This window comes from Harpegnathos saltator, unplaced genomic scaffold (genome assembly GCF_003227715.2).
Source record: "Harpegnathos saltator strain DR-91 unplaced genomic scaffold, Hsal_v8.6 scaffold1, whole genome shotgun sequence".
Classification (NCBI taxonomy): Eukaryota; Metazoa; Arthropoda; class Insecta; order Hymenoptera; family Formicidae; genus Harpegnathos; species Harpegnathos saltator.
The window spans coordinates 447,194-458,724 of NW_020229872.1; the positions used below are offsets into that span (position 1 = coordinate 447,194).

Genomic DNA, 11,531 nt, shown 5'->3' on the forward strand with positions numbered 1-11,531 from the left:
CTGTAACGTAAGCTGTCAGCGAATGAAAATATTTCATTTCGTGTCTTGCAACCTTACAGCCTTACTCTTACAGCTAATGTAGACGAGCCTTAAGGTCATTCTACAATACGTGTCGTAAATTGTAAGCCGTAAGAATTGGCGAATCACAGTCGATTATTACAAAAATAATCGGCTATAATTGGTCAGTTCTTATGGCTTACAACTTACGACACGTTGTAGAATGACCTTTATTCATTCTACTTCCTTAAGGAAGATAGTAAGATAGAAAAGCATAGACGATCAATTGCTCTCTGTCTTTGTCGCACCACCGATGAGCATACGCGTGGTAAGAGAAGGCACGAAGCGAATCAGCGGCAGGTCTTATCGCTAAATTAGAATCTCTCCCCCCGTCTTGCCTTTTCGCCTTCTCATCTTCCGAGCAACACACTTGTCCGCAATTCGGGAAGAAGTATTTCGAGACCGCACGGGAAACTTTTAGCAATGACACAAAATGACGCTAATGATTGGCCATTTTTATAATTTTTATATTCAATTATGAACATATACATGCATATGCGTTGTAAATGTTAACATTTATTGCAATAATACAATAATTATTATATTTTAATTATTAATATTAAATAATTTTATTAACGCTAATAATTTAAATGATATCATAGTAATTTGAGATACTCATCTTCTTGCGAGGGAATTGACATATCCATCTGATTTCGAAAATATTTCTTTGTTTGAGATTTTTACGAATCAGCATGCAAAATTATATAATGGATTGTTGAGTGTTTGCAGGAAAAAAGTGAAAAGTTTAATACATAGATATTGTTCTCAAGTAGAGATGTTAAAACCTTTAGGGCCAGAGCACAGGCTTTTGCATAACACATAATACATAACGCATAAGAGAATAAACCAATTAGTTTTCTTCATTTCCCTCCTCACAGAACAGGACAGAAATGAAGAACTCTGATTGGTTAATTCTCTTATGCGTTGTATATTATACGTTATGCAAAAGTCTGTGCTCTGGCCCATTAGTTTCATCTTCTAAGTAATCTTATTCAACGGCGAATTAGACGTTCTTTATTCTGTCACGAAAAATGGGCAAAATTCAACTAGTTATAACTTCGGTGGAAATAAGGATAGCAAAATGATCTGGAAAGTATTTTAAAGCTTGATGTCTCTACTTTTCAGCTAAACAAAATGTATAACGTTACTATTGTTTACTATTAGTAAGTTACGAGAAAAATGCAGCAATGATATTTTAGTTTTATATACAAATTTTAAAAAAATCACTGGCTATTAGTAAACAAAGTTCACTACCAAGAGAGTCCAATAATTTCCAAATTTCATTAATTATAAAAGATCAACGAGTTTTCGATTTTTTGGAAGAAAATTATTTTTTTCAACATCGCCCTACTTTATAACGCGGTTCATAATTGATTATCGTGGCGCCTTTATTCCAACGAGAAAAACGTCTTCGTATGCGAACGCCATTACGCGGCGAAGGCGTTTTCATTCGCCGTTCCTGTCGTCTCGCTACATACGCATCTCGGTCGAGCGAGAAATTCCATGCCAGTGTCAGGGTTGGATATGTGTGCGGGTGTGTGTGCTGTGTGTGTTACGTCGTATCTATTACCGGTGGTGTAGTCGCGCATTTTCGCGATTGAACGCGAGCTTTCTAACAGAAAACGAAGCTATACTTGTCGCGATTATGGTGCAAGTACGTTACACTCGTAACCTGTTCCTGCGCGGGATCTGCATTATATATTTGTTCGCCTTCCTCAGCTTTTACGTACAAATCCCGGGTAGGTATGCGCGTTTGTGGTGAAAAAAAAAAAACTTTCTGCTTGCCTGCGTTTTCTCCCGTTGTGATTGTTACCACCGCGATTATGCAGAGCCTTCTCTTCTGTTCCTACGGTGTTATTCGCGAGATATATTGATTCAAAAGATGCCCAAGGTTTATTCATATAAAAAAAGAATTAACGTTTATCAGTAGTGAACACTCACGCGTGATTGTATGTGGTTTGAGATGTTAGATAACATTATATAGATAATTTCTCACTCGTCATGTATTAATTAATATTCAGTCATTACATTTATATACAGTATAGAGAAAGAGAGAAAACTTTGATAAATATTTAGATCATGAGTATATTTGATAGAAATATGACATTTTTACACACATATTATATTGCAATACCATATTATTTATTATAATTGCATCGGTCACAAGAGAAGAGTTTACTAAACTTTTATGACATTATTTTAGAAATATAGATTGCAACATTGCAGTGATTTATATGAGATTTATCCTTGTTGGCTACTTGGAAGCAACAATGTAAATTAAAATATATATATTTTTATAAAAATAGGATTGTACGGTGATAATGGAATTCTGCCAGCCAGAACAGAAGTGGATTTCAAGAAACGCACACTATTCAACAAGCTGAAGCAGAAGCCAACATTAATATGGTTTGCACCATATCTAGGCTTAAATGTGGAATATATGCTGGATGTGTTGGCTCTTCTTGGAGTTATTTCCTCCTTTGCAGGGTATGCATAATATATATCTGTGTTTATAATCTATAAAATTAAAATGAAAGAATACTTTTATCATCAAAACTCATTCTATTCATCTATTCATATATAATGATTTGTGAGCTTTGTTGTTAAAATATAACAAAGTAGTCAATGTTTAACATTATATTTGCTTGCAGATTTGTCTCGCAAAAATTCTGCAATGCTTCAGTATTTGCAGGGCTGTGGTCTCTGTATTACTCCTTGTACCAGATTGGGCAAACATTTATGTGGTTTCAATGGTGAGCCATGTATTTATCTTTTTCTTATTTGCAGCATAATTTATATTATATCATTGATAGTTATCTTCTAGACAAAGATAATATTAATATCAATTCAAAGAATACTGCCAACTGTTCTAATATTTCATATAATTTAATTAAACTTTGTATGATATAAAGTCTCCATAAAATATATGATATCATACATGTAAAACAGATAGTAGCCAAATTAGGAAAATACTTCCTGTCATTCTATTTTAATTTGTAAAAAATAGAGTTTAAATATGTATTCAAATATGACATAAAAAAATTTTTTTTCATATTTTGTAAAAATTTGCTCACTTAACCACAAGTAACTGAATTGTTTAATAATTTAATTTTATATATTCCCATTACAGGGATGTTTTATTGCTAGAGGTAGGATTTCTATGTATATTCATAGCACCATTTTGGTATTCACGCTGGAAGTCAAACACTCCAAGCGATGCCATGGTGTTCTGGATGGTACGCTGGTTGCTCTTCCGTCTCATGTTTTCTAGCGGAGTAGTGAAACTTACTTCGGGATGTCCAATGTGGTGGAAGTTGGATGGTAAAAAATATATATTTTTGCGGATTTTGCGATTTTTGCGGAACGTTTGACAAGTAACGTTTGACATTATTGTGTTAATCGCGATGCGCTCCCATGTTTTACAGCTCTAAATGTTCATTTCGAGTCTCAGTGTATACCTACTCCTCTGGCATGGTACGCTCATCATCTACCAGCATGGTACCTTCGTCTGGCTACTGTCTTTGCAAACGTCATTGAGCTCGCTGTACCATTCTTATTTTTCTTTCCCGACATAAAAGTGAGAAAAGTGGCATTTTATGCTCAGGTATGCAATCCATAGAAAGACAAGATGTCCACATGGACCGTTGATTATCGGTCGAACCACACTTGTTGTGTCGTAGTAACTTTATAACGGTGCTGTTCTAGGTGTTTCTACAAATATGTATCATTGCCACTGGAAATTACAATTTCTTCAATTTCTTAACCATCTGCTTATGCATATCCTTGCTGGATGATCAGTTCTTTTACAAACGACGATCCCGAGGTGACGCGTCTCATATGCTCACAATGAGCACCGAATCTACTCTACTAGCTGTGGTGGTTTACGGAGCGTTAATGTATGGAACGTACCTTTGTTATGACCTTAAGATAACAAACTGGACCATTCAATCGAATATTGGTATTAATCAATGTTTTGTCGACAAGAACGAGCAACGATTTAGCGTAATTTTTACAAATCATAATTATCCTTATTTTTGCAGCATTTACTAAGGAACAATTCGATTATATCCTATCTCGTGTAATACCTTTTTCTATATATATTGGCACGATCTCTCTCGGAGTTACGACGATGTACGCGCTAATTAATTCGGCATATTTCACGAAAGGGATGTACAACAAAATGACGTCGACTATAGTTACGATTTTCTACGGCTTAGTCGTATGGTCGATCTTCACTATAAGTCTCGTAAGTACATACGGCAAGTGGTTACGTCATACGTGAACGTTACATCACTACGTTCGTAATCACTGAAAATACTCGCCGTAATCGAACGCACGCATAAAGCGCGTATGAAAGATAAGATGAATGTTCACAGGTGCCGTATGCCGTTTCACATGCGTCTAACTCGACGATACCTCCTAAATTGATAGAAATTCACACCAAGGTGAATCATCTTCATTTGGTGAACAGCTACGGCTTGTTTCGTCGTATGACCGGAATCGAAGGTAGACCGGAAGTTATAATAGAGGGCAGCGACAGTATCGATGGGCCATGGAAGGAATATGAATTTTTATACAAACCAGGAAACGTTAACAACTCGTTACCGTTTGTTGGTGAGAAGATCCTAGATACAGTAATAAATATAACGAGAACCACATCTAAAACAAAACAAAGTGATATTGCGAGTTTTATATTTTTGTTCCTCATTAAGTTTCTAATGCACAAATTAAATAATGTTGCGAAAAAAAGTCTTGACAAAACGCAACCTTAGTAACATTCTGCTTTCTGCAGCGCCTCATCAACCTCGCCTCGATTGGCAAATGTGGTTCGCCGCTTTAAGTACATACAACCGCAATCCCTGGTTAATGCCGTTAGTTTATCGTCTGTTGACTGGGCAACCTGAGGTATTAGCGCTAATGAACACCGTCGAGAGTCCATTCCGAGACAGACCGCCGAAATATATCAAGGCCGAACTCTATTATTACCGTTATACGCCATGGAGCCAGACGTGAGTACTATTTTACAAAGTTGATATGCAGAGTGTCCTATGGAAACGCTCTTCTCCAATACACCGATTATAAATTGAAACATCATATATTGTCACACAAATATATGTTTTCACATATAGATCGAATACTTATGCTTGGTGGACCAGGGAAAAAATAGGAGAATATTTCCCAATATTCAGCCGAGATCATCCACCACTTCTCGAATATCTGAAGAATATGAAAACTCTGCAAGATAAGCCAAGTCCCAAGATCACAAACGAGACGCTCAGATGGATTTTGGATTGTTTGAGGAGTTTGGTCGGTAAAATGGAAGCGTGTCTACTATTGTGGAGTGTTCTCACAGCGGGATCGGCTATAATTGTAACAGGTTACAGCAATTCGATTTCGAAAAAGAAGTAATTACCAAGCAATAATCATTACGAAAACTTGTGAGTTATAAAACTAAAAAAGATATTGAGTGTTGATAAAATAGAATACGAACTATAAAATATACACACGTATACCGATTAAGAATTACTTGCATTATGATGCAACTGAAGGACATGCAGATATTACTTTTCCTTTTTTTTGTAACATATCTCTGCATTTATTCTTCTCATCTAATAGATCTCTGTCGGACAATATTAATCGTTATACATATGTAACGATCGGTCGTATATAACACATTACGCATGCAATGAATCTCCATTAAAATCAATCTGAATTCAGAAAGATGAAGATATGACGTTTATTGTTTTGTATAAATTAAGCGATGAATTCAGTAAAGGAGATATGACTATATTGTTCATCGTTCAATGAACGATATTTTCCGAATGCATTTTATTGCGTCTTGTTTATATTAATAAAATAATATCCATGTTTTTATAACACTGATTGCAGGAAACGTGTATATTATTTATAGTATCTTAAAATTATCGTATCTCTCATTTCATAAATATTGTTGTATAATGTAATATAATTAACTTTTGCTATTCTCGATTAGTATAAAGAGTTTATATCGAAATGAAGGAAAGAAAATGTATTTATTTTAACAAGAAGTAAATGAGAGAAAAGGAAAAACGCGAATTTTTCCATATACAAAGTATATTTTCTCAAGTGAATTGTCGATATTCCATTTTTCTTACATTTAGTCAGTAACTGGAACTGGATTTTTCGTATAAAACTACTTTATTCTTACGGCCTTCCGATAATAATTTAATAATTATAATCTATATTCTACTTACTCACTCTAATTATATGTAATATATGTGTCTTTAATATATGTGTATTTGTACATATATACATTTATACATACATATTTCAATATAGCATGATAATCGTCACCATTATATAATATATTATGAATTATTTTCAGAAAATTATACATTTATATTAAATAAAAGTCGGTCCTACAACCGCCTACTTCGATATAAAGAAATGTACACTTGAGAATATAAGTAATAAGACTTTTGTGCTTCCTAAATAAATTTTAATTAGTTAAGTTGTATTAGTAACAATATAATTTTATTCATCAAATTCATACAATATCACATGTTATTTGAACAAAAAAAGAATGATGTGATTACTTCAATATAATCAAGAAATTGTCATTTTACACAATTTCATTCTCCTTTAAGATCATTTTTTAATATGTCTATTCTATGAGAGACTGTTATTCGCAAATGTTTATCGTCCATCCTTCTCAGCCTGTGTCTCCAACGATTTCTCAGTTGTATCCTCCTTCTGTTCCGTTGCAAACAGCGATTCTGGTTTGGATAACTCCATGAAGACATGCGACAAAGCCAAGGGTAATCGAAATAAACGCATTAGACGAGCTTTCAATGTCTGATACGCTTTCTTGTGTTCAGGACTCATCGATCTTATCATTTGTTGCGTATTATTTGCTGGTTGCGATTTGTTGATTTTATGTTCATATAACATTTTCCAGAGAAACAAGTTTTTCAGACCTAATAAAGTCTCGTTGCTCGGTGCAATTGCTTTCTCCGACATAACTATTTCTTTATCTTTTTCACTAATGTGTTCAGTGCAAGTAGTTTCTTGTACGTTATGCGATCGTAAAGTTTCGGTATTGCAGTTTTCCATTTTTATTCTCGTATTTGGTCCAGATCTTAAGGAGGCTCGAGTTCTCACGGACGCCCGAGTTCTTACTTTATCATGAGGAGCCTCGTATTTAAATGATGCGTGTGGATCTACATCTTGTGTGTTATAACTATAATAATCGTTGATTAAGAGTTGGCTAAGTTTCTGAAACTGGATATCTTCTTCAATACTAACGTAAAGCGAATTAATACTACAAGGAATTTGTCTGTCTGTAGGTATGTCGATAAGAAACTTCTCGCTTAGATCTAGATTATAATTTATGGAATTCGTTTCATATTTTTTCCTTTTTTTGACATATCCGTTAAAAGGAAGCGGCGGAATAAAATGAGAGGTAACTTCTGTTTCTGAACCGAACATTCGATGCCTGAATCTTTCAATTACTAAGTCGCGTTCATCGTTGCTCACACAATGATGTGCTTTCACATAACTTTTCAAAGAAGTAAAAAGTTGTCTTTCTTTTTTACTCAGATGCGCATAATCGAAGAAACTTGTTGGGATATCGAGATTAGCATTTAATTGTCTCAATACATCATATAACTCTCTAGTATTACGTGAGAGTTCCGTAGCGTCGAGTTCCTGTGAAATGATGTTTTCAACAATAGGCGGATAGCTAAGATTTTCGAACAATCTTGCTTGAATCGTGTCTTTAGATGTGTTGAAATTTGATTGAGATTCTTTAGTTTTCAAATCATCGGACGACGTCGATGATTCACAGGTTTTTTTACAGTTGGGCGACGTTAGCGTATCGTATCTGGGTAAAGTCTCGATTGTGTAACCCTTGTTTATGTATCTCTGCAACGCCTTATACCGATGTCTCACTTGTGTCCTCGTCCGCAACGTGAAGTTCCTGGCTATTTCAACCCACTCGTTACCGTACTTCTTATGCAACTTCATCAGTTCTATGTCATCTTCGTATGTCCAGGCGTTACTTTTACTCTGCAATATTGTTTGATAGTGACCGCTGAGTTGCACAGTGGTTCGATGTGGCATCACGTGGCGTGATATCTTGCTGAAGTCCGTGCCGTATTGTTTTATCGCTTTCAGGAGAGTCTGTGTTTCGTGATACTTGAATCTACCCTTCCTCAAATGCGGCGCTTTTCTATACATCCATCGGGCGTAAACCTGTTGCTTGGTTCTATTGTCCAGGTAGATCGCGACCTCAGCCCAAGGGATGTAATTTCCAATCTGAAGTCTATTTATAACCAGTTCGAGCTGTTGGTCCTCCGAAATGTTCCAGGCGCGCCCCACGATCGGCAAATTTTGAATAGTATTAAATCGAATGAAACACTGGTAAGCGCTGCGTTTGGTACCGAGTCTCGCCGCGATGATATCCCAATCTTGATAATCGCATTTCTTCGCACAGTATAGCAATACCTTATCCTCTTTATTTGTCCAGTCGGTTTTGTTGATGTCAGGGTGCAAGTACACATTCCACATGGACTGGCACTCACTTGGTGAGTGTTTATTCTCGAAATCCTGACATGCTATTTTCATCCAATCGAACTTTCTGGAATCCATCATTTTTACCATCTCGTCAAAGTTTGTGGGAATTCGTACTAACGTCCTAGTTGAACTGTTCTCAGTGTTATTGCTCTCACTGTGCATTCCGTCGATTGTTTTGTCTAGGTTTCCAGTTTGATTACGCAAAGTATCGGGTTTTCTATTAGATGGCTGCTCAATTTGTGTGTAGGAACCTGCTATTGGTACTAACTTGAAAATTTCATTATATATAGCGTTTAAAAGTGTTGTCCTGTCCCTCCCTGACCAACGACATGGTTTCTGTATCTGCAATACAGACAATTCTCCCCGAGTCTCCTTTAACTTTGTGTCAGAATTCTTGGGGGCTGTGAAACCAAGTTTATCCTTGAAATATGGCATTCCAGCTATGGAATGTTTTGTACGTTCATTTATTACGCTCCCATTCTTGCTTGCTTCTATTTCTTCATTTATCTCTTCTATTTTTTCCTCGCAATGCTGCAGCAATGTATTCACGTTCTTCTTAACCATCATCAGACCTTTGATCAATTTTGTATTAATTTCATAGGCATTTTCAAATTCAGTATCCTGACACGACAAGATGTAGAACTCATCTTCATTATGTGAATCATTGTCAGATTCATCAGACATGGACAAATTGCTGTCATCATGTGAGTCATGCCACGAACGATCAGTTTTATCATTGGTATTTATCATCAAGGCATTATCCAATGCCGTGATATCTGCCAAAATATCTGAACCCTCAGACTCACTCATTGTAAGTTTTATTTATCACGTTCCGTCCTATGTTTGCGTTTCTACCACTGCAGGAAGTAAGTCAAATGCTGCAATATACTGCTTAACTTTGGGTGCATTCCGTTTCACGCATATACGCGCATTTTTTATAGTATATGTGACATAAACCATAGATAAATGCACGCATATGTGTGAAACGGAACGCACCCTTCACTGTTTAACTTACTGTTAGTAATACGTTTCTCTGGTAAATAAGTGCTTACCAATAAATAATGATCCACTTCTCTCCTTGAGCAAAATTATATGTACCAATTATTGCTGAATCAAGGCAGCATCAGAAAATCCATCCTGTGTTAAAAATATCTGCAAAATCAAAGTGTCATTCTCTTGAGATTATGTATCACTTTAAATGTATCACGTATGCTTGCTGTATTACTATTCTTACATCATTATTGCTGTTGTTATCCAAGCAAAATTATCCGAAAGTGCACACAGTACAGATAGGTCTTGCCACACGCAGTATATTGCTTAGCTTGTGAAGAACAAAAATCGAGTTTTTTCGTATGTTTTCGTTCAGTGAACTCTATTGTAGTTGGGTACAACTAGATGAAAACACACGAAACAAGCTACATGAGCTACAAAATGTGTTGTACGTTCAGTTTATTTCATATCTTTATGATTGGTTTCGTCGATTATCCTTCTATGAAATATTGTTCCTAACAAAGCACAGTTTTATTGCTTAATAAAATGATCATGATATTGTGAAAAAAGTCAATGAACCGCGCCACATGCATCTGGCATGTGTATATATAAAAAAGTTGTCTTCTCTAGCTACACTATTGTGCACTTTCTGTACTTAAAACGTATTTAAAACGAAGAGAGAGAGAGAGAGAGAGAGAGTGGGGAAAAAAGGAGCAATTAAAAAGAACAGATTCCAAGTTTCCAAGTTTAAATAGATTTCGCAAATGTCCACGATAGTCGATCGGTTCTTTTTCGCTGAATTAGTTTATATATCTAGAACTTAAAGAAAAAACTTAAAATATATATACTCGGTGGGAAAAAACGAGAAAAAAACTGGACCAAGCTAATGTAAGGAGTGCAGTGAAAAAGAACAAACCGAATCTCCGAACAACCGGAAGTCAGCCCTAAGTATCGAAAAACGATATAAAGCTTCTTCTTTTTGAATTCACTTCTAATGTAATCGCTTTCGAAACTATTGCTGACTAACGATTATTTCATTACCGCCATCTTACATTTGTATCGTCGTAACTGTCGTTTCTTCTCGCGCTTTTACATCATGCTCCTCGGCAGTTCTTCCATCCGTACCGATCTCGGTTGTCCTGACAGTACAATGCCGCAATGTTCAGCTTCGACCGCGAATCTTTCTCTCTGGAGCTCTGGAATTCATGAAAGATAGAGTTATCCTGATGAAATCATTTGGAAATATTCCCTTTTCACGATTTTGGCTCCTTCCGGAGATTGAGAATTACCAGAGATCAGAGAATAAAATTCGACGGTTCGTATAATTTCGGCCTTCCTTCACTCTCCGTCCCGATTCATCAAATTCCGACCTCGAAGTCATCCTCACGGATCATATCTTCGATACCTCGTTCGGCACAGGTTTTACAACGCTTTGCGACGACGCGAAATCAGCAGCAGCCGTCTTCGTCGGCTGCTTTCCTTGCCTCGGAGGCCGCGCGCGCGTCGCGGCTACAGGCTTTTGACATTCGGCCGGAAGTCGCGCACATATGTTTCCGTTGGTCGTCGCTGCGGAGGCGCGGCTGCGCAGTCGGGCCACGGCCTGAATATGTCGACCGACCGCGGCGCAGGGAATGCGCGTAACGTACGCTGAGAATTGCCGAACATGACCGTGGCGAATTTCGTCGGTTGAACGCGTCGACTCGGTGTTAACGCGCAGCACCACATTGCCGAGGAGTCGACACGGCGGCGGCCACTAGTGCGCAACGTATCCGCCGTCCGGAGATCGGGATCAGGTCTCCGGAGGAGAACGACGACAACGAGCAGGGGGAGGAGGAAGAGGAGGAGGAGGAGGAGGAGGAGGAGGAGGAGGAGGAGGAGAAGGAGGAGGAGGAGGAGGAGAAGGAGGAGGAGGAGGAGAAGGAGGAGGAGGA

At 37.1% G+C, this 11,531-nt stretch overlaps 2 protein-coding genes across 4 annotated transcripts; one reads left to right on the forward strand and one right to left on the reverse strand.

Moving 5' to 3' along the window:
• The first annotated feature begins 1,702 nt into the window (after positions 1 to 1,702).
• On the forward strand, positions 1,703 to 6,020 carry LOC105192381 (lipase maturation factor 2). The gene is made up of 10 exons (XM_011156480.3): positions 1,703 to 1,796; positions 2,364 to 2,544; positions 2,709 to 2,810; positions 3,188 to 3,378; positions 3,483 to 3,661; positions 3,763 to 4,015; positions 4,098 to 4,303; positions 4,434 to 4,671; positions 4,850 to 5,066; positions 5,187 to 6,020. Exons 1-10 carry the CDS (start codon positions 1,703 to 1,705, stop codon positions 5,464 to 5,466), a joined length of 1,941 nt encoding a protein of 646 aa, XP_011154782.1. The 3' UTR covers positions 5,467 to 6,020.
• A 112-nt stretch (positions 6,021 to 6,132) lies between these two features.
• On the reverse strand, positions 6,133 to 11,429 carry Pbp95 (proximal sequence element A Pbp95). 3 transcript variants are annotated; one of them, XM_025299754.1, is made up of 5 exons: positions 10,890 to 11,429; positions 10,653 to 10,796; positions 9,845 to 10,001; positions 9,663 to 9,762; positions 6,133 to 9,467 (listed from the first exon to the last, which is right to left on the reverse strand). In XM_025299754.1, exon 5 carries the CDS (start codon positions 9,418 to 9,420, stop codon positions 6,733 to 6,735), a length of 2,688 nt encoding a protein of 895 aa, XP_025155539.1. In that variant the 5' UTR covers positions 9,421 to 9,467; positions 9,663 to 9,762; positions 9,845 to 10,001; positions 10,653 to 10,796; positions 10,890 to 11,429; the 3' UTR covers positions 6,133 to 6,732. The 3 variants fall into 3 exon arrangements, with proteins under 3 accessions (XP_025155539.1, XP_011154784.1, XP_011154783.1); XM_011156482.3 differs by lacking the exon at positions 9,845 to 10,001; XM_011156481.3 differs by lacking the exons at positions 10,653 to 10,796; positions 10,890 to 11,429 and having other exon boundaries at positions 9,845 to 10,252.
• Between the last annotated feature and the right edge of the window lie 102 nt (positions 11,430 to 11,531).

Bases quoted from the DNA above. Each gene is read 5' to 3' on its own strand.
- Pbp95 (XM_011156482.3), bottom strand. From the start codon at position 9,420: ATGAGTGAGTCTGAGGGTTCAGATATTTTGGCAGATATCACGGCATTG.
- LOC105192381 (XM_011156480.3), top strand. From the start codon at position 1,703: ATGGTGCAAGTACGTTACACTCGTAACCTGTTCCTGCGCGGGATCTGC. The intron at 2,811-3,187 runs GTGAGCCATGTA...TTCCCATTACAG, and splicing joins ACATTTATGTGGTTTCAATG to GGATGTTTTATTGCTAGAGG. The intron at 5,067-5,186 runs GTGAGTACTATT...TTTCACATATAG, and splicing joins TATACGCCATGGAGCCAGAC to ATCGAATACTTATGCTTGGT.